This window comes from Talpa occidentalis, unplaced genomic scaffold (genome assembly GCF_014898055.3).
Source record: "Talpa occidentalis isolate TD23 unplaced genomic scaffold, MPIMG_talOcc4v2.1 talOcc4.9, whole genome shotgun sequence".
NCBI lineage: Eukaryota > Metazoa > Chordata > Mammalia > Eulipotyphla > Talpidae > Talpa > Talpa occidentalis.
Genome location: NW_023605305.1, coordinates 3,037,423 through 3,058,092, shown reverse-complemented (window position 1 = coordinate 3,058,092; position 20,670 = coordinate 3,037,423). Strand labels below are relative to the sequence as shown.

The 20,670-nt window shown below is 51.6% G+C and overlaps 1 protein-coding gene across 7 annotated transcripts in view; it reads right to left on the bottom strand.

The window, feature by feature from the left end:
• Positions 1–20,670, bottom strand: part of CAMTA1 (calmodulin binding transcription activator 1) — a 637,675-nt gene that overhangs the window by 296,190 nt on the left and 320,815 nt on the right. Inside the window, exon 6 of one of the 7 annotated variants that reach the window (XM_054691791.1) lies at positions 2,156–2,478. The exons of the other annotated variants lie outside the window; for them this stretch is intronic. Within the exon in view, the coding sequence (XP_054547766.1) occupies positions 2,287–2,478 (192 nt within the window). The 3' untranslated portion in view covers positions 2,156–2,286. Of the gene's footprint in view, positions 1–2,155; positions 2,479–20,670 lie in introns of those variants that run through there. 7 annotated transcript variants of the gene reach the window in all.

The window sequence follows — 20,670 nt, the reverse complement described above, 5'->3', positions numbered from 1 at the left end:
AGAGGCCTGGCCCCCAGGGCAGAGACCAGAGAGAGGCTTGTCCCTGGCACAGGTGGCAAGGTCGAGGAGCTGGCTCTTACCTCCTCTACGAAGTAGGAATTTGAATTAGACTCATTAAACACACACACACACACACACACACACACACATACAGTGTTTCTCCATAAACAACCAAAACAAGCCATGTAAATTTGGAAGATTTTGCAATGATAATTTAAAAACCACTTAATACCCCCATGAAATTCAAGCTGGTAAATGGAATGGACAGTGATAATAAAATATTTCATTAGATGCCTTCTCATACCAAATTAAGCTGCTGTGATTGTATTGATATCCACCGTCTGCATTAATCTGAAACTGTTTTAATACTTTTCCTAATTCGGTGTGATTAATTCTCTCATTGAAGAACACTCATTTTCCAGGTTTTGATTGTTTTTCTACTTTGCTACCCTGCCTTTTCTTTGCAGGAGCTTCTGACTCACGTGGGATTTGGACTCAATTTTCCAGGACAGGTCCCTTCCTGGGAATAAGGTTTTGCTCCTGTTTCCATAACAATTATTCTCTCCACGTGGCTGATCGGGCCTTTGACACATGAACTGTAAAGCGCTTCAATTTATTAAATATCTGTCTACACTCCTGAAGCCCAGAAGACCATTTTTTTAAAGAGATTCTTGACTTGGCTGGCAAGATTAATAGTCTACCTGGTTATAAGTAGAAAGTTACACGTCTGTTGTTAAAACTGAAGGAATGTCTGTGCTGTCATTTCTACGGCCATTAGGGGGACTGGCATGGGGGGGGTCCCCCTGTTCAGGAAGAGAAATGGCTGATTGGATGAGAGGAGAGAGGCCTCTCTCCTTCCCAGCCATCATGATTTTCCTGTAGCAAAGTCATCAATGGATTCATTAATTCTGTGTTTGTAAAAAATTTGGCTCCAACCGTCAAAACAAATGTGTCACATTTTGGATTCTTGTTTACAAAATATTTGGTTTTGCTTTTCAGCAGTTCTCTCCTAATTTGGCTTTAATAATAATAATAAAAAAAAGTATACAAGTTACAACGCCAATTTCTTTCTCTGAGACGCACCACACTGTTGTAGTATCAATTACTCAGACAATTTCAATCCATCCAGACACTAATGTCATTAGTCCATGGAGAACCTTTTGAAATAATTTACATAGAAACTGCCTTTACATGCTAAATGAAAAATGCGCCGCCCTAGTCAATGGGATTTGAATTACAATCCCAACACACGCAGGCTGGTTTCATTCTTGCTATTTATTAAACAGGAAGAAGGTGATGCAGTCAATTACAAAGCAATTACCTGAACAGTGACTGCCAACCTGGGCCACATGGCAATTAGCAGGCGACGTCCCCAAGAAGAACCTGCCTTGCTTGCTCGCCCCCACACCCACGGGGGCCAGGGGCCCATCCCACTTAGGGCACTGAGCGTCCGACCTGTGCTGTTCCTGCAGAAACCCCTTCCTAAAGTCACAGGTTTTCGCTAGCCCCCACCCCCGCACTTGCCCTCTTGGGACAGAGGGTCTTACCACATGAGTAGGGGGCTCCGGAACCATGTCCGCATCCCTTGGCGAGCGGTGGAGGGGGTGGGGGGGTGGGGGGTGGCGGGGGGGCAGGAGGGAGGGGCTATCTCTAAGAGTATTTCAGGACTACCCCCCTGGTGGGCACAATTCATTGAACCAGGGGTGTCCCGGGACTGGCCGCCAGGCAGGGGGTACTCAAGGAGGGAGGGGCCGGGCACCCAGGTGGCAAGACCCTGCTGGGCACGGGCCAGGAAGGTCACGGTCACTGGGTCTGGGTCTGGATTCCCGGAAGGCCAGGCGTTTCTGACGTTTACAGGAATAACAGCAGCCAGCGTGGCCCGAGCAGCCGCACAGCTCCTGCAGGGTCTCTACAGCAACGGGCTCCTTCCCGGGCAGCGCACGCCCCCTGCACCAGCCTGCGTGCATGGAATACACTCTGCTTGCCCTTCCTACCTGGGGGCTCCGGGGACCTGGGGGTCCTGCTGGGCAAGTCTGTGCCCTGCATCGCAGGGGTCCCAGCGGCACCCCAGGCTGTGCCGGGGCCTCCTCTCTCCAAGGACAGCCAGCGGGAGGGCTCGTGATCACGCACCTGCCGTGGGGCGTTTCAGGTTCACCGTGTCCCAGAGCCTCGCACCCAGGGCTTTGGAACCACCGAAACCAGCTGTGGACAGAAGTAGCCCAGCCTGCGGGAGGGCGGGGCACAGAGGAGGCCAGGAGGGGCACTGCAGAAACCTGACCGTTTTGTTTATGGTGTTCTGACAACGCTCAGCCCGCTCGGAGCAGCTGCTCCTGGCGCCAGGCTGCTTGACATTCTGCCGGGAAGTGCTGCTGCTGTGGAGCGATGGCTCGGGTGACATATGACAGCTTTCGGGGCCGCTGATCCCCTGGCTTCCACACTCGAAGGCCCAAGCCATCTGTAGCCTCTTACTTCTGAAGCCTGAGGCCCGGAATAAAACAGGAGAGAAAAAGCTAACCGAAAGCAGAGAGAGAGAGCAGCGTGTCCAAGATGACTTGCCCTGTCCCTTTGGGTCTGCAGCCCACCCCAGCTGGCCTCCACGAGACAGTTCAAGTGACATTCTGAGTGAGGTGCCGCCATCCCTGACTTATGCGGCTCCCACCGGCCCCAAGGCCTAGGCACAGCCTTCCGAGGCGGCAAGGCCCAATTCCCACCCCCATCAGCCTCCCCTCTGCACAGCCCCCACTCTGCGCCCCCTGCACTGACCGCCTCTAGCACCCCCCACTCTCAACCTCAGTGCCTTTGCATGTGCTGTGGAATCCCCACCCACCCCCTGACCGTCATGGCCCTGCCGCTCAGATTGCACAAGATTCTCCTGCTGTAAGATCTTCTGGCTCCTCTGCTCTCCCTTCAGGGCACTTGTCACAGCCCTGTGACACAATTAGGAGGTGAAACTGTGGCCCCCCTACTGGGCTGGGCAAAACATGAGGGCAGGGACCTGGCCCACCTTCCTCTCCTGGCCCTGGAAAGTGCTACCTCAATATTTCTAGGGTAAATTGCTAGATAATGAGCTCCAGACCCAGGGCCACCAGGAGAAACCTCCACGTTCAAGCCCAAGATTGGCGTTAGAGGGAAGCTTGCTGACGAGGACCTTCTTAGGCCCTCGTCCACGGGCAACCTCGGAGCTGTTGTGAAACTAGGGTGTATGGAAAGCACCGAGCTTTCAACGGCAGCTCTATTATTATTATTACTATTATTGTTGTTGCTGTTATTAAATGAAGGGCAGGCCGGGAAGCTTCTTTCCTCCAGCCAGCACATGTGTGCGGCCGGCCCGTGTGTGCAGCCCTGTGCCTGGCCCGGGGCCGCGGGGCTGAGTGTTTAAGCTGCAAATACAGCAGGTGCATCGGTCAAGCCACACGATTTCTCCCAAGATCACCTGGCCACTGGATCACATTTTGAAGTGGACACACTTTAGCCCAGCATGACGGTTCCATTTCTAGGAATGTCCCCAGTGCCCGAAGAGAGAGCAAAGGTTGAGCAGACGGTGTCCCACGGATGTAACTCACATCACAGAGAACCACGTGCCAACAGTTCAAACCCTCCCCGGGGTGACCGTGTGCTCGGGTCTCTGTGCGGGACGTTCTGCAGCGCGTGGCCCTGCACAGTTTTATCAATGGGATTTAGGGTGAATTTAATCCTTTCCCCACTTTTCTATATGACCTGATCTTCTTTGGAATAAGTCAATATCCATTTTGAAACTGTAAACAAATGAAAAGTGGTTTCATCTTGAGATGATGAAGATGGAGGGGTGACCTGCTCCAAGTCATCGGGGGGCCAGGGGGCTTCTTAGGAAACTCCAGCCACCACGAGGCAATTCAGGAATGAGTCTGTACTATTTATGCTTTTGATTTTCTGCATATTATGATGTTTTGACATCTTAAAACCACTGTATTAAGGTGTGATTGATGTGAAAAAAAATTCCTGTTTAATGTGCTCAACCCAGTGAGTCTGGAGATAAAAATACCCCCAAGGAATCGTCAGGAGGCCATAAACATATCTGTGACCTCCCAAAGCTTCCCCCCACCCACTGCCACTATCACGGTAAGATCACGACTGTGTCTATGCAGTTAGAACACCACATACAACTCCCTTAGTGAATGTGAAGTCACAATATGGGGTCAGCAGCAATACTAGGCTCAGCCCTAAGGCAAGTTTCCAGAACACACTTATCTTGCATAACTGAAACTTAAAACCTTTCTTTCTAGGGAGAAACTGCCCCCTGGGGCTAGCCAACCCTTGTAGGCAGCAAAGGATAGTGCCTTTGATGTGAACTAACCATCCCAACCCTCCCACCTCTGCTCTGCAGGGCCCTGAGGCATAGACTCCTGTCCCCACCCCTGACCCCCCATCACCCCAGGGCCAGGTACCAGGCAACCAGCACTTCCCAGGAGCTCAGAGCCCTGAATTTATTCAAACTCCCCAACCCTAAAGTGCTTATAGTAATAAAGGGTGGCTTGGGCGCTCCTTCCACACCATGCAGGGGGGTGCCCCAATTCCTAGGACCTGTGAGCATAAACTGCCCCAGCCTCTCTCGCACCCCCTTTGTGCCTGGCTGGTCATCCCAGAAAAGAAGATAGAATAAAGTCACTCTTTAACTTTGTGTTATATTTTTATAAATACTTTCAGCCATGCTAGGTCCCTCTAAGGTGGTAAATAAATTTTAGAACCAGCTTGTTAATTTCTGACAGAGGCCACGAAGCAACACCAGGCAAATGTCACCTGAAGCACGCGCTCTCTTAATGTCTCCTGGCAATGGCGCACACACATATTTCCCAATTTTGTCCTAAGATATTTCAAGTGTTTTATGACATTCTAAATCGTGCATTTCTTGAGTGTTTCTTTCTGGTTGTTGGTTGCTAATAATTGAAATTAATGATTATGCAGGCCTCTTAAATTTATCTACTAGTTGCATAGTCTTTTGCATAAATTCCTTAGCATTATATACACATACACATATACATTTATACATATCGCTAACACAGATAACATCTATCTATAGATAACATGTATATACTTATATATATCTGTATGGTGCCTATAGATTTCACATATATATGTACATACACACACGTTACCTACAATGAGTTCTACTCCTTTCTCTCCCACCTGTGTGCCTTTTATGCCTCACCTTGCTTACTGAACTGCCTAGACCTCCAGTGCAATATTGAATAGAAGTGATAAGAATGGAAATGTTGGTCATTTCCAGATCTTAAGGGGAAGTAAAATAATACATTATTAAGTACGACATTAGGGGTAGGTTTTTTTTTATAGATGCCTTTATCAGATTAAGGACTATCCCTTCTCTCCCTAGTTTCCTGATTCTTTTCATCGAGAGTGACTATTGAATTATGTCTAATATTTTTTCTGCACCTCTTGAGATGACTGTATGATTATACGGTCAATACCCTTTGTTCTTTTAACAAGGCGAATGACATTGACTGCTGCTCACGTGGTACTAACCTTGCACACCAGCAATTAACCCCCCAATCATGGTGCATTACTCTTCTTGTATAGCACTGTAACAGGGTGGTCCCCAGGAAAGGGGGAGGTTCCCTGCCCCACCCAAGGGAGGGTGGAGCTGAGCGCGCATGGAGCCTAGAGACACGTGAAGAAACTGCGCTTGTCTTTTGGTCGTGGACTGGGTGACACAGATGTGGGTGAGACCCGTGGGGAGGTGACAATGGCAGCTTTTATCTGGATGTTGATTTTGCTCTTTTCCTTCCGGGCTTGTCTGGTTGTTTGTGACCCTTTTCTGTGGGTCCCCACTGGAAGATGTTTTAGACTCGTGGCAGGCTTTGGGGCCTTGCTCTGGGCCGACCCCATATGGATGGAGTTTTACCCACGAGGGGATGGGTAACTTTGGGTGCTTCATTTAGAAACTAGACTCTTTGCCTTACCTGTATTGTTTCCTAGTTTTTATTAAAGATCCTTCCCATTAAAGTGTCCTATGTTTTGTGTTGATGCGGCGGATGGCAGAACCCATGTAGAATAGGCAGGTTTGCGGGGTTTGGGCTGCCCCTCTCCCTGTCCTATAACAGCGCTACCTTCAGTTTGCTAATATTATGGTAAGGATTTGTATATCTATATTCTTGAGAGATGTTGGTCTATAGTTCTCTCTTCTATTATGTTTCTGTAATAGTTTTGCCAGCAGAGAAATTCTGGTCTCAAAATGAACTGAGAAGTGTTTCATTCTCCACATTTTCTGAAAATGTTTGGTCAGATAGGCGTTCCTTTTTCTTTAAATGATTGCTAGAATTTCCTGGGAAGCAGTTATTTTATGGGAAGTTTTGAAATTAGCAATTCAATTTCTTTAATAAATATAGAACTACTCAGATTTTCCATTTCTTTTTGTGTCAATTTTAATCATTTTTGTCTTTCAAGGAAGTCCATTTCATCCAGGTTGCCAAATTTATTGCTGTAAAGTCATTGTGCTAGCTCATTATTTTACTTTTAACTTGAATAGCAGCTATATATGATGCATCCCTTTTCACTTGTGATGTGAATAATTTGGATTTTCTCTCTTTCTTGATGAGACTAGCTATAGACTTATCATTTTATTAATCTTTGCAGAGACAGCTTTTTGTTTTGTCTATTTACAAAGTGTCTGTCTATGTGCAAATTACCTATCTGCTGTTTAATTCATTGGGTTGTCAGAAAAAGTCATTACTTTTTTTCTTTGAAAAATATAGAAAAATTGTGCCATAACTTTTCTGACAACCCAGTATTTCGCTCTTCTCTCTTTCCCACTTGCTTATATTTTCATTGGCTCTTCTTTTACCAGTCTCTTAGTGTGAAAGTTTAGATCCGTTTTTAAAACTTTGTTCATACGAATGACATTATTTATTTTAAATACAAATATCACATAAGAACTCAGTATAAGCACTGAAAACTAGAAATTTCCTTCAAAGATTTGCTTTAGCTGAATCCACAAATTTTATATGTGATGTTTTAATTTTCATTCATTTAAAAATATTTTCCAGGCATTTTTTCATGGTTTTCTTATTTTTTTTGCCCTTAGAGGTAGATTGCTTAATTTACAAATATTTGGGAATTTTCATACATATATTTTATGTCAGAAATTCTAAATTAATTCAGTTACTGTCAGAGAAACATAGTAATCCTTTTAAATTTAATGAGCCGTGTTTTACAGCACAGCATATGCTCTGGATTAGTAAATGTTCTCTGTGCAATTGAAAAGAATGTGTATTTTTCTATTGTTGGGTATTTTTGTTTCAAAAATGCTAATTAGATCAAGTTGGTTGAGAGCGTTATTCAAGTTTTCAATGTCCTTACTGATTTCCTGTCTACTTGTTGTATGCATCACAGAGAGAGGAATGTTGACATCTCCCACTCTGCTTGTGAATTTATCTCTTCCTGTTTCAGCTTTGCCACCTTGGCCCGTATTTTGAAGCTGTGTAATTAGGTGTGTGCTCGTTTAGGACTGGTAAGTCTTCTTGATTGAGTGACCCTTTTATCATTATGAAATGCCACTGTTTTATATTAATAGTATTGATATTTGTCCTCAGGTCTACTTTGCTTTATAGAACAGTCACCTTAGCTTTCTTGTGATTCGTATTTATACACTATATCTTCTTCCATCTCTTTACGTCTAGCCGATCTCTGCCTTTATTATTAAAGTGCTTTCTTTGTAGAAAGCTTGCGGTTGCATGCAGTCTGATAATCTCTAGCTTTTCACTGACATGTTTAAGCCATTTACAGTTGATATAATTATGCATATACTTGGATTTTTCGCTACCATCTAGCTATTTGTTTTCTATTTGTCCTGTTTGATTTTCCTCCTTTTTTTACTTTATTTTTATGACTATTCCATTTTATTTCCATTATTGCCTTGCTGGCTATTTCTCTTCATTTTTAGTGGTTGTTCCAACATCAAATAATAGTACTTTACCAATAATGTAAGCACCTTTCAGGGAGACACTGTCACTTCCTCTGCTTACTTTGTATTGCTATTGTCCAATATTTTATTCTGTATCTTGTTATGATTTTTGCTTCAGACAATTATCTTATTTTTAAGACTGATTATAATTTACACAAAAAGTTTACCCATTGAAAATGTACACACATTTTTAGTACATATACAGGCTTATGCAACCAACACCATAATCTAATTTCACACATTTTCATCACTACACACACACACACAAAATATGACCACTCACTGTCACTCCCTATCTCCACCAACACACACCCCTCCAGCCTTAGAAAACTACTAATCCGTCTCTAGAGTTTGATCTATTGGGGGCATTTGGTATAAACAGTATGGATTATTTTTTCAGCTGTAGAATCTGATGACACACGTTGCTGCATTGGAGAGGTCCATGTGGCAAAGTGGCCTCTGGCTAAAAGACAGTGAGGAACTAAAGCCCTTGGTCCAACATCTGTTAAGGAACTGAATTCTTACAGCCAAGAATACTTAGAAGCAACATTCTCAGTTGAGCCTCTTGATGAGACCTCAGCCCTGACCTCCATGTCCACTGCAGCCTGTGAGGATCCTGAAACAGAGGAACCAGCTGACCCACATGTGGTTTCTGAGCCTCAGATTCTGTTGGAGAATAAATGTGTATTGTTTTAAGCTACTAAGTTTGTGATGATTTATTACAAATCAATGGATAACTAATATACTTATCTACAGAAATTTCCCTGTAGATGTTTTATTTTCCAATTCGAAAAGTTGTACCTGATTCTTTATTCTAGTCTATGGTTCTCTCTTCACATTGCTTATCTTTTCCTTTAAATCATGGAGGATATTTATAATAGCAGTTTCAAAGTCCTTCTCTTCTAGTTCCATATCTGTGTTGTGGGTGCCATTTCTATCGGCTGATTTTTATCCTGGATGGGGTTATAATTTCCTGTTTTGTTATATATTTTGTAATTTGTTTTACTGAATGTGGGGCATTGTGAATTGTGTACTGCGGAGTGTGTGCTTTGCTGTCTTTAAAGAATGTTGGGTTTTGGTTATGCCAGCACTTGAAGATCAGCTTGCTCATTTTGAAGTTTGTTTTCATGCTTTGCAAGGGGGTTTAGAGTGTCCTTACTCCAGGGAGAGTTTGGCTCTATTATTTCTTTTTTTTAAAGATTTATTTATCTCTTTATTTATACAAGCACTGAGTACAGTCAGAAGCACAGGAGGGTGAGAGAATTCACCAGAGCCAAAGTGGGGAACAGAACAAGCAGACTGACGAAATACACTGCTGAGGGGAGCAGCGGGCGGGACAGGAGAGGTCTGTCGCGCCATGTGGGACCCTCGCCCGGGGGCTAGGGATCGAACCGGCGCTGCAGAGGCTGCGGACAGCTTCACAGCCCAGCTCAACCGCTGCACCACCAGGGGAGGCCCTGGCTCTATTATTAAGGTGTGACCTTTCTGGGGTCTCTACTGAATGCCCCAGGGGTTCAATAACATCTCTTCACACAGCCTAGTCTGAACTTGAACACCTCCCGGTTCTGTTTGAGTTCTGAGCTTTGACAGGCATCATGAACTTTCACCTTTTACATCCTCAACTCACAGTGAACCAAAGACTCCATGGGGCCTGCCATGCAGAAACCCTGGCCCTCTCCCTCTGTTGCCCTCTCTTCTCTCCAGTAATCTCCCCTCTAAATTCCAGTTGCCTTGGTCTCTCCAAACTCTGATCTCCCATCTCCTTCACTCAGCCAGATGGCCATGTTCTACCTCCACTCTGATGCTACCTGGAAAACACCTTCAGCCAGAAACCAGGGCTCACCTTAATGGTCTGCTCCTCTCAGACAGGTGTTTCACATATTTATGCAGAGATCTCAATGGCTGGGGTGGGATGAGAATTTGCTACCAGATACTCTGCTATTGCCACCACAGTGTCTGGGCACTTCTAGAGAAGGACAATGGGAGGTCAGACTAGCACTTTGCTCTCTCCTTAGTTTTTAAGCTTTTTTGCAGGTATTTGACAGGCTTGCTCGTGGCAGTGTGTATGTGTGTGTGTGGGGGGGGGGGGCTGCAGTTAGGAAGATGCATCATTAATGCCCCTGCTGCATCATAACCCCCAAGCCCCAAGCCAGCATCAGCAGCCATGACAAGCACTCCCTTGGCCTACTCAGCAAAGAATTTGCTGGAGAGACAGGAACCTACCAGAAATCCCTTCATGTGCACAATGTGTTTATTCTGTGGGTTGCACCAGATTCCCATTGCCCAAAGGGAGGTTTTGTTATTTCCAAACTCAGACTCTCAGTCTCACGGGAGGTCTAGATATTTGAACTTGGAGGGGTCCCAAGAGACTCGCGTGTCTCAGGCACCTGGCTCCAGGGACCCTCTTTGTCCCCTAATAGAGACACAACCCCCAGGAGATCAGCAAACTGGCTGAGACTCAGGATCAATCACCTGGGAAGCTCTCACAAAATCACCAATGCCCAGGTCCGCCCTCATGCCTACTAAATTAGAACCTGGCCTGCCACAGTGGTCCTGACAGAGTCCAGGATGGGGCTGTCTTGTACAATATGAGGCCAGAAAACGCATAAACATGAAAGCTAGAGACTTCACAGAATCCAGAATTCATCCTGACTCAACTCCATGAAGGAAAAAGACTGCGCTCCCCCTGACATCACTGCATTTTAAGCAGGATTCGGCATTGGTGACCATCCTGGCCCACCTCACTTCTTCTCCCTCAGCCTTTCCACTTCACTGATGGGGAAACACATGCCCAGATGGATCAGGTGACATGACCAGATTATCCAGCCCAGGACTGAATTTCCTATCCAGAACTTTCCCGGCCACCTCCTGGACTCCTGTTAAAACTCCACGAGTAGACTCTTGTGACCCTTCAAACAGAGTCCAAACCCTTACCCAGCTCAGCCCCCACAAGACCTGGCTCCTGGCGCCGCCCCTGCAATTCCGTCTCTGTTCCCGCCCACTCCTGCAGGCCCCGGGCGGTGTCTCACACTGTCCTGTCTGCTGAGCCAGCTCTGCCCTGGCCCTCCCACCAGAGACCCTTCATCCTTGAGTCACTAGACCCTCTGCCTCGCCCTGGCCTGCAGCACTGAAGGCCATGCCCAGCCTGGCTGCCATCCTCAGCACTTCTCCCAGGGGTCCTGGGCACAGACGGCTCCCCTCTGTCCTGACTATCGCCCCCCACCATGCTGAGGGATTCAAGGGGACAGAGAACGCATTGGGCTTCTCCCTGGCTGCCTCCCTCGCACCTGGCCAGGTGGCGGGCCCTCAGAGGGCTTATCATGATGCTTCTGGAATGAAGGGATGGGTGGGAAAATTAATTAATTAATCAACAGCTGATGAGTGAGAGGGATCAGCTTGTCTCCACCATCCCAAGCGCTGTGAGGACAAAGCACTTCCCTGGACCCCGCAGAAGGGTAAGAGCAAGAAAGGCCCTGCTGCCCCCCGGGGTCTGCTTGGGCTCCCCGGCTGTGCCTTGGGGATCACCCCACCTTACAGCCGGGCTCCATTCCAAACACTCTGACACCAGCAGCCCAGCCACCCTGCCACCGCGTAGGGCAGGGGTTTGCCCACAGATGACATCACGTTTGCCTCTCTCGCCGCAGGGGCCCTCCCTCTCGCCGCTTTAATGAGCCTGCGAACGCGATGCCGAGGAGCCGGAGCCACAGCTCCCACTCTGCAGTAACCTGGGGGCGGGCGTCCTCGGTGCCAGGCAAAGACTTTAACATTTTAGCTGAAGCAGCGACCAGGCCCGATCAAGAGACAAGAGCTGGTCAAGGGCTGGTTTCCTTCCTTCACGTTGCACTTCTCGCACCCATCAAATCTCCAGCCGCACCATCGAGGCAGACCTCCCCTCTCGCCCACTCCCCCCTGCCGAGCGGGCCATGATCTGGGGCTGGGGTGGGGGGGGGGGTTGGCAGAAGGAGAAGCAGCGTGTCCACGAGGGCCTGCGTGGAAGTGACCCCAGCCTCCCGCTCTTGGTTGGCGGGATCAGCCCAGCACAGCAGAAAACCAGCCACATTTTAAATGCTGTAGTAGCAACAGAGACGTGAAACAAAACAGGTGAGACTAGCTTGAATGGTGTAAGTTTTTCAGGCGCTCTGTCTAAAAGACCAGGTCAACGAGCAAGCCGCACGAGTCTCAGCGGGCTACTGCGAGGGGCATTTTTCGTACTAAGACTCCAGGATGACACCTCAGCAGGAATCGGGCCCGGCCCGGGTGCCGCTCTGGATGGCTGCTGCGGTGGGGGGAGCACAGCAGCACCTGATCTGAGCTGCCGGAGAAGTTATTGGGCAGAAGAGATGAGGCGGAGGAGGCTCTTGCTCCGGGGTCCCTGCAGCACCCCCCATCCTGCCCGCTGGGTGCCCGGTCGGGTGGGAGGCAGGGGCAGCGCGGGACGCCGTGGCTGAGCCCAGCTCCCTCTCTGGATGCTTGGATTAATTCACTTGTATTTATGTGGCTTTTTATAAACAAAAGTCAGACTTAATGCATTCCATTCATCACGAGGAAAGGCCAGTCATCTGGGGGGCTCTGTCAAACAGACGCGCTTTCTGTAAATAAATAAAAAGGTGACTGTGCAGAAAAGGGAAATTATACCGAATTGAAATCTGGGGATTTTTTTTTCCTTCCCTTTTAGATCCATAAGCCAAAATATTGCTAAGGCTTTTTATAAACAAAGATAATGAGTTGTATAATTTATGTAAATTAACTAATGCTGCTGCATTTTCTAGAAGTAACATAAACTACATTATTTATTTGACATGCCTTTTGGAGTAAAATATAATTATAATTGGATATTATACCTAACAGGTTTCTACCATTGTTTTCTTATTAGTATTCGTGGTTTTGAATATAAAATACAGAATCGTTGAGAACATTACAGGTGCAGCTTTCTTCTGCATGTGTGAAAATGCAATCTTAAAAGACATCAGACCAGGGGCCACAACCCCAGCTTCCACGACGGGGTGGGGGGGGCTGTGGCGGTGCCTGTTTGGGGCGTCGGCTCAGCCAGCAGGTGCGGGGAGCAGCTGGCCCTCAGCCAGTGGGCTTCAAACAGCATCATTTCCCTCCCTCATGTCTCCCCCTCCTCACCCCTCCAAACAGTTGCTGGCCAACAGTGCCAGCATCCCCTTGGAACTCGCCCCAAATGCAGAATCTCAGACCCCACCCTGGGGCCTGAACCCCAGGGGTCCTGCACACACATTAAAGTTGGAGAGACACTTTTCCACATCACTCGACGTGAAGACCCAGCCCTTCCTGGATCCTCCTGCACACACGGGGAGACACGAGGCAGGGCCCCCCCAAGTCCATCTGTTCTGGGCTCACAGCAGCCACCCACACTTGCTCTCCTATCTAACACACATTAAAATGAGCAATAGATAAGCGCACACTGCAATCCTTAATATTATCATATTAGGGGCATTAAAAATGCAAGAAAGGATAATTAAGCAAAATAAATTAAACAAGAATCTTGAAATACACAGCCTTAGAAACACGCTTGCTGCCTATATGTTTGCCAACATCCGTTCGCCTCTGTCACAGCTACTACTAGCCTTTGCCAATATTCAAAGCGCAGGATACGGGCAAACACCGACGTGCAAAGAGCTCGAAGCCCACCCTGTTTCTGCAGCAGAACGTGGCCTGCAGGTAGAGGGGAGAACTCAGTGAAGTCCATCTCTGGGAGGACCAGCTTGTTTCAGAATCAACATGGGGGGGGGGCACGGCTCACCCCACCTCCCCTGCAAAAGTGGCACGTCTCACTCACTCCACCACGGGGGGGAGACGAAGAAACAAAAGTATCTCCAACTGACTAGGAACGAAGGTAATTTACTGAATTTATTTCATCTCATCTCTCTTAATCATGTAAAAACAAAACCCAAAAGTGTTCTACATTCTGGTTTGTGTCCAACACAATGTGCAAACTAATTGAGTGTAAAAAGCGTTGCTTTGCATTATATCAGTTAAAGTAAGTGTAACAATTGCTCTCCCTACCCCCGAGCTCTGTTTCATTTCTGTTTTTGTTATAACTCAGTCCATTCACAATATGTCATTGCAAACACTATTTGCAGAAGAAAGTATAAAAAACAGATTCTTTATTTCTTAGTGCATTTATTTTCATTTCCCTTTCCCGAGCTCGCCGCCTCTCCACCAAGCTTCCATCTGGAGGGCTTAAAAAAGTTATAGACGAAGTTACTACCCATAATGCGGCGCACGCTCATCTGGTATTTAGCCCGAGAGTTTTATTGCCAGGTGTTGTGAAGGGGGAGAAACAGCCCAGACCCCGCGTTGCTCTAGTTCTCGATCATTCCGGCTCGTGTCTGACGTACCCCGTGATCTGGGAGAGAAGCGCCCTGCAGGCACAGCGGGGTTGGTCCCCAGCAGCACAGGCCACTGTTGACCCCCCCACGGGCACTGCTGCCCCATGGACCGGCCCCCCTCAGGTCCAGTCCATCACCCGGACACGTAGACGGAGCCCCGGCTGTGCAAGGGTGCACTGTCCACTCCATCCTCTTTAGGGGGCCTTCAGTGTTGGGGGGTGTGAATCCCCCAAACACGACCGGTGCAAGAGACCGAGGGAGTGGTAGGTGGGGGGTTGTGGCTCCACACTCCGCCATTTCACAGCAATGAAAGAATTAAAGGTCAGCAGCAAAACCCACTCCCTGCTGGGGGTCAGCCCTGCCGAAGGCCAAGCCGATCCTGCCTGTGAAAAATAACAGGGTTGGGGGGAGACCAGAGAGCAGCCTCTGGGGAGACGGAGCCGAGCAGGGCAGCGCACTGACACTCAGGCCCAGCTCCGGGTAGAAAGCACTGGGCAATGAGGGGTCTCGTCAGCGTCGCGGTGCCGCGCCCAGGAGAGGATCCGGCTCATTTCAGCTGCACGTGGCCAAGTGGAATCGGGGACGTAGGAGTCTTGGGGTCTCACGATTTAGACTCATATGGGAAAGATTACGGATCTGACCATCTGCCTGGGGTCCGGGAGAGAGAGAGCAGGGGGACTCTGACACTCCAGCCATCAGCACGGCGGGCGGCTTTGGGACGTCACCACGGGCTGTGGGCTTGTCCTGCCCTGCCTGGAGGGAGGACGCTTCACCAACCTCTGGGTCTGCAGAGGCGGAACAGGGCAGGGCGGGCTCAGCCCACAGGTCCCCAGCCGGCAGGTGGATGTTTTTCAAGGGTCCATGGGGCTGAGCCGTGAACTGCCAGGCCGGCCTTTGAACTTTTCCTTTGCACTTTTTCTTAAGAAAGAGAAGCTTAAAAGCTAAGTAAGTAAACCCCCACCTGCAGCGGGCTGGGGGGGAGGGCGGGAGAGGGGGGCCCAACAGCCGGCCCGGGAGTGCTTACGCTGGCACCTACAGGTGGCCCTGGGCTCAGTGGGGCGTCCTGTCGGGCACCAAGCACTGCCAGGTGTTGGGTCGAGACAGACAAGGGGAGATGGTCTGGCCTGGAGTCCCGCGTTTTCCCCCTGCAGGTCCAGCCTGGGGCCAAGGGACGGAGTGGGCAGCGGCTCGGGAGCAGCAAGCCCGCCGCCGTCACCAAAGTGGCCTCACCCAGGAGCAGCGGGCTCGCCACCCCATGGCCCCTCTCACCTCCCAGCGGCAAGAGCAAGAGCCCTGGGCGCGCCTCTGCTTTCCCTGCTCTTGCTGGACTGTGGGAGGCAGGCAGAGGGTGTGGGCCTGACCAGTTTCCCTTTGCCAGAGAGACTCACCCCACCAGCTGCAGGGGGCGGGTGTGGAGGCCCGAGCTTTCCAAGCAAGACCCGCCCGCAGAGCCAAGCCCCAGCCCTGCCGGGGGGGGGCCCATGTCCCCAGTCATGTTGGAGATGTGCAGAGGGTCAGTACCTGACACTTCCATCAAGCGAAGGCCAGCAATGGTCTTTACCAAGCGCGAACAAGCGTGCGGTCTGTACCAAGCGGCGGGGTGCATGGGAACATACACCCTGTTTTCAAAAGGCCGCCCCAGCTCCTGACGAGGCTGCACACTGCACCTCGCAAAGCCGAGGCCTCTCGCTGAGCCTGCTGCGTGGCGGGACCCAGACAGAGGGGCCCTTGTGAATTTTGACAGTGGTGTTCAAGGGCTTCGCGCGTAATTGGATCTGCTAAAATTTCCATTCCTGCCCTCGTGGGCTAATCTCAGTCCTGTTAAGGGGCTGCTAAGATAATAATTACAGTCAAGCTCAGCACACCAAGCTGATCGTCCGCCGCTCTCCCTCCAACAGGGAGCTGCCAGCTCAGCCAGGTTTGAACCAAGTTTAAACAAGGAAACGGCAGCGCCTTTGCACGTTGTGTCTGCCGAGGACGGAAAGGTCTTTCCTCCGGACTAGCCCGTCCTGGCCCGCCGTCCACGCAGGCCGGTCCCGGTGGGGGGCTCCAAAGACACGGGCCCTGGGCTCCCCAGTGCAGTGCTTCGCAGGTGGAGAGGCGCCGGCCGCTCGGCAGAGGCTCCCCAGGCCTGGCAGCCCCGGGCCCCAGCAAACTGCCCGATGCGGCTTCTCGGCTTCGCAGTGGCCTGTGGCCCGAGTGTCTTGTAGGTTTCCCGCGTCGATCTCGTGTCTGGAGCTAAACCAACTCACTTCCTGGAGACTGCGACGCAGCCCAGGCCCCAGCAGACAGAGGCAGACTGCAGTCTCCAAGGCTCCGGGAAGCTGCCCTGGGCTGGGGCGGCGGGTGGGGCCAGGACAGAGGGCAGAGCCTGCAGTCGGCCGGGGCTGGTCCGTTCGTTATTTATCTAAAACTCAGATCTACCTGGGCATCCTGTCTCTCGGGCATGAGTGTGTGTGTGCGTGCGTGAGTGTGTGTGTGTACACGTGTGCACTGATTCTGGCCACCGAGCAGGGAGAGCGAGCACACACGCAGCCTCCTCACCCCCGCGAGCGCGTCCCTGGAGCCTGAGGCCCCTGGGTGAAGGCTGACGCGGCTGGCCGGCCTCCAGGACGTGCTGGAGGACAAACTCTCAAGCAGGGGTGGACTAGGGCTCCGTGCTTCTCCCCCTGACCCAAGAGAGCCGGTTCCTGGGTGGAGGCAGATGGGTGCAGGCTCGTCCCCTCTGCCCGGGGCTGGACGAGGGTATCCCCTCCCCTGAGAGCCTCGCTTCCCCCAACCTTACGTAGACCCCTGTCTGGGTGCACAGGGCTGTCTGGGTGCACAATGAGTCTGGGTGCACAGTGCTGAATTTTAACTCCTTCCCCCCAGAGCAGCGAGGACTAAGAACACACTTTCCAGGGCTCGAGGGGCTTTGGGGTCCCTTGTGGTGCAACGAGGAGGACCCGAGGAATTGGAGCCGCCCAGGCCGGCCTCAGTCCCTGGGCTGTCACCGACCAGCCGGTGTCCGCGGGTGCGTTTCCTGACCTTAGATGAAACTGATTACATCACCTGCAAAAATGGGGTGAGCACCTAGCGGGAGTGGGGCTTCCACAGGGCGTGGCAGGTGGGCACACGGGACCGGGGCCCCCGGAGTGTCCACCCCAGCTGCGGCTGTTCACCGGCGGGGCTCGGGGGTGGGGGACACCCTGAAAACAGAAAAGCAAACCTGCCACCGACCAGGCCTCTGCTACAAACGCAGCGAGCGCCCAGCTATTTATTAGTTAAAATTTTAATTGTATGAATCATGTCACCAGGGATGCTAAGTCATTAAAAATTAAGGAGAGGCTATGGATTCCTGTTCTTGAATGGATTCTACAAAAACTCATCCAGGTCTCAGGCAATTAGTTCAGCGTGCGTGTGTGCCGGCTCCCCTCCGGGGACTGCAGCACCCCAACCTTCACCGCCCCACGCCAGCGAGAGGCTGCAGGATCCGAGACCAATGACCTGGGCTCAAGTCCCAGATGTGCCGCCAATGGGGATAAAATACCTGCACAGCGAGTTGAGAGTCCGGGAGAGGCTCTGATACGGGTGTGGGGGGACATGGAGGCAGACCCCGCTGCTCTGAGGCAGGTTGTGGGGTGACCCACCCAGACACTGCTCTCCTCGGTGAGGCTTTCAAGCATGACACATGTTTCACTGTTCCCCACACGCCCTGCTGAATGGGTTACCTGATCTCTAGACCCACACGAGGCCTTTCCAAGCACCTAGAAAATACCAGAGGCTCGAGAATGCTTCCTGAACTGGACGGCGCTCACAGGGTCCAGGGACGCCTCCCTGAGGAAGCCCCGGCTAGAGAAGATCAGGGAAGATGCCCGGGAAGGGTCAGAAGTCGCCAGGCGCCCACCCCCTTGGTGCAGAAACGACAGGGGAACATTCTAGGCACAGGAACCCTGTGGGTGCGTGAGAAGCGTGGGGTGTCAAGACGTGTCACGGCAGAAGCCACACAGACACCCACGGGAAGGAAAACCGCACCTACTTAAGACACAGACGCAGCTCAGCTCCTGCCCGGCGGGCTTCTCCGTGGCTGTTCCGTTGGCCAGCTCCGTGCCCTCATCTCTTCCTGCTGCCTTCCATGCTTGATTTGGGCCCTGCACATGTTTGTGGTCGGCTATTTTAAATATTTTCCATCATCTGCGAGCAAAACGCCTATTTATCTTACGGCTGCAAGCGGAGCCACGAGGCAGCCAGTTATTTCATGCCCTGTTAATTCCTAATGCGGTAACTACAATATCACTCCTGCTTTTCAAAAGAGGTGCTTTTATTTTCTCTCTCTCTTTTTAATAAGTGGTCTAAGTGTCCAAATAAAGAACATCACTTCTAATGAGGCCAAGTCCAAAAACAGAACCTCGTTAAGGCACTGCCGCTCCCTCCCGGCGCCTCTAGCTCTCGGGCAGTCACGGATCGGGGGAGGCAAGTCTCGACCCTTGAGGCGACACCTGCAGGTGTCTTTGTCCAAACGGGACTGTGTCCTCACAGCTGGAGACTTGGATCCGCTGGGGAAGGACGTCTAGTCCAGGCTTCCCACAGTGGAGCGCTCGGCAGGGGAGGTCACACCCCGGTCTCCAAGCAGGATGGTCCGAGCAGGGAAACCTCCCTGGACACCTGACACCTGGGCCAGAGTGGGCAGGACAGACAGAGACCCACAGAGGCTCTGGCCGCAGCCGGCTCTGGGGCACGTAGGCTGTCTTTCTGTCCAGTGCAGCACAGAGATTTCTCAACCCTGCCGGGTGTCTGTCCAGCTACCCCAGAGTCAGGACCCCACCTCTGAGTCACCTGCTGAAGACTCAGTGGGCCTTGGGGACCCTCCTACTTGTTCCACACGTGGTAACTCCCCCCACACCCTCGTGCCTCGACCATAGGGCTTGGTTTCCTGTCCCCCATCAGGGCATCACTGCACATGGGCCAGGCAAGGCCTCAGCCCCAGACCAGCCAACCCCAGGCCAGCCCCTCTCGGCATTGATCTGTGATGTGGGGCGTGAGAACACACCCCAGATGTGTGTTCTGCCTGCGTGAGCGCTTCCATGAGGCTGTGTACCTGGCACATAGGGGACCCGGGAGCCTACCCGTGTGCCCACCGGCTGTGTGGACCGGCAGCGGTGGGTTCCCAGGGCAGGCGGCCCCGGGGAGAGGAGTGAGCAGGCAGAAGACTGGCCCACGAGGTCCTGGGGCCAGAGAGAGGCGCCCGCCCAGTGTGGCCCAGGCCTCTGCGACCGGGAGCTGCATCCTAGCTCGGCCACCCGTGATGTGGCCATGGGGACGCTCTGGCTCTGCTCCAGGGGGTGTCACCCCCTCCCCAGACTGCCTATGCCCGCCAGGCCCCAGGAAGCATCCACAAGTCCAAATGGGCCATGGGACCCCGGAACTCAGGCCGGCGGAGATCTCGTCCCAGGAAACGCTGCCATCACACCACCTCGTTCCTCCCTGCCAGCCTGTGTCATCTCTGAAGCCTCATCGAGTCGGCTTCTCTGGGGCTCACAGAGGAGACAACTCATCATGGCCCCAACAGCTCGTCAGCTTCAAAGGCGGCTGCCCCCGTCCTGGGCCTGCCTGAGAAAATCAATGTGCCTCTGTGCTGCTGCACGTGCCCAGGGCCGGCTCTGAGAACAAAAGGCACTGACTGCTAAGCTTTCCAATGAGCAGAGCGGGAGTTTTCCTGGCCTGAGGGAAGGCTTAGGGCAGGCGATATGCTAAACAGGTAGGCCCAGATATCTTCATCATGCCCTTGAACTGCAGAGACCCACTCAGGCTGGAGGATCACAGTTCTGTGCCCGCTGCAGACCCGTGGCCCGATGCAGGCCACCGCCTCCCCGCAGCAGGGCAGCTGCCTCCCAGCTGGGCTCATGCAGGGACTGGGCCGCGGGGGACGGCCTGATAGAACCCACTGGGAGAAGTGGGGTCCAAACTCAGAGGCCCTCCCCCCAGCTCCGGTGAGAGGCAAGAGACGCTGTGCATCCTTATTGCAATTTCCTGGGTGGAAAGCATGGCCTCCCACTGTCCCCCCAGGCCCCCGGGCTTCCCAGGCCCTGGTCCGGATCACGGCACACACGAGAGAAACTCCAGGAAGCTGTGGGGCTGCCCTTGTCCGAGAACTCGGGGCCACTTACATACCTCATGCCCCCTACAGACTGCCACCGCGAAGGACCCCACTAGCACGAGAGAGAACGTGCCCACAGGGGGCCCAGGAAAAGGGGAGTCCGCAGTGGGAACCCAACACCGCATCTTGGAAAATCCGGCAGCATCGGTAAAGCTGAAACTGCTCTCGCCGGCCCGGGCGCAGCAGCCGTGGGTCTGCAGGGTGGGACAGCGCTGAGCCAGGAG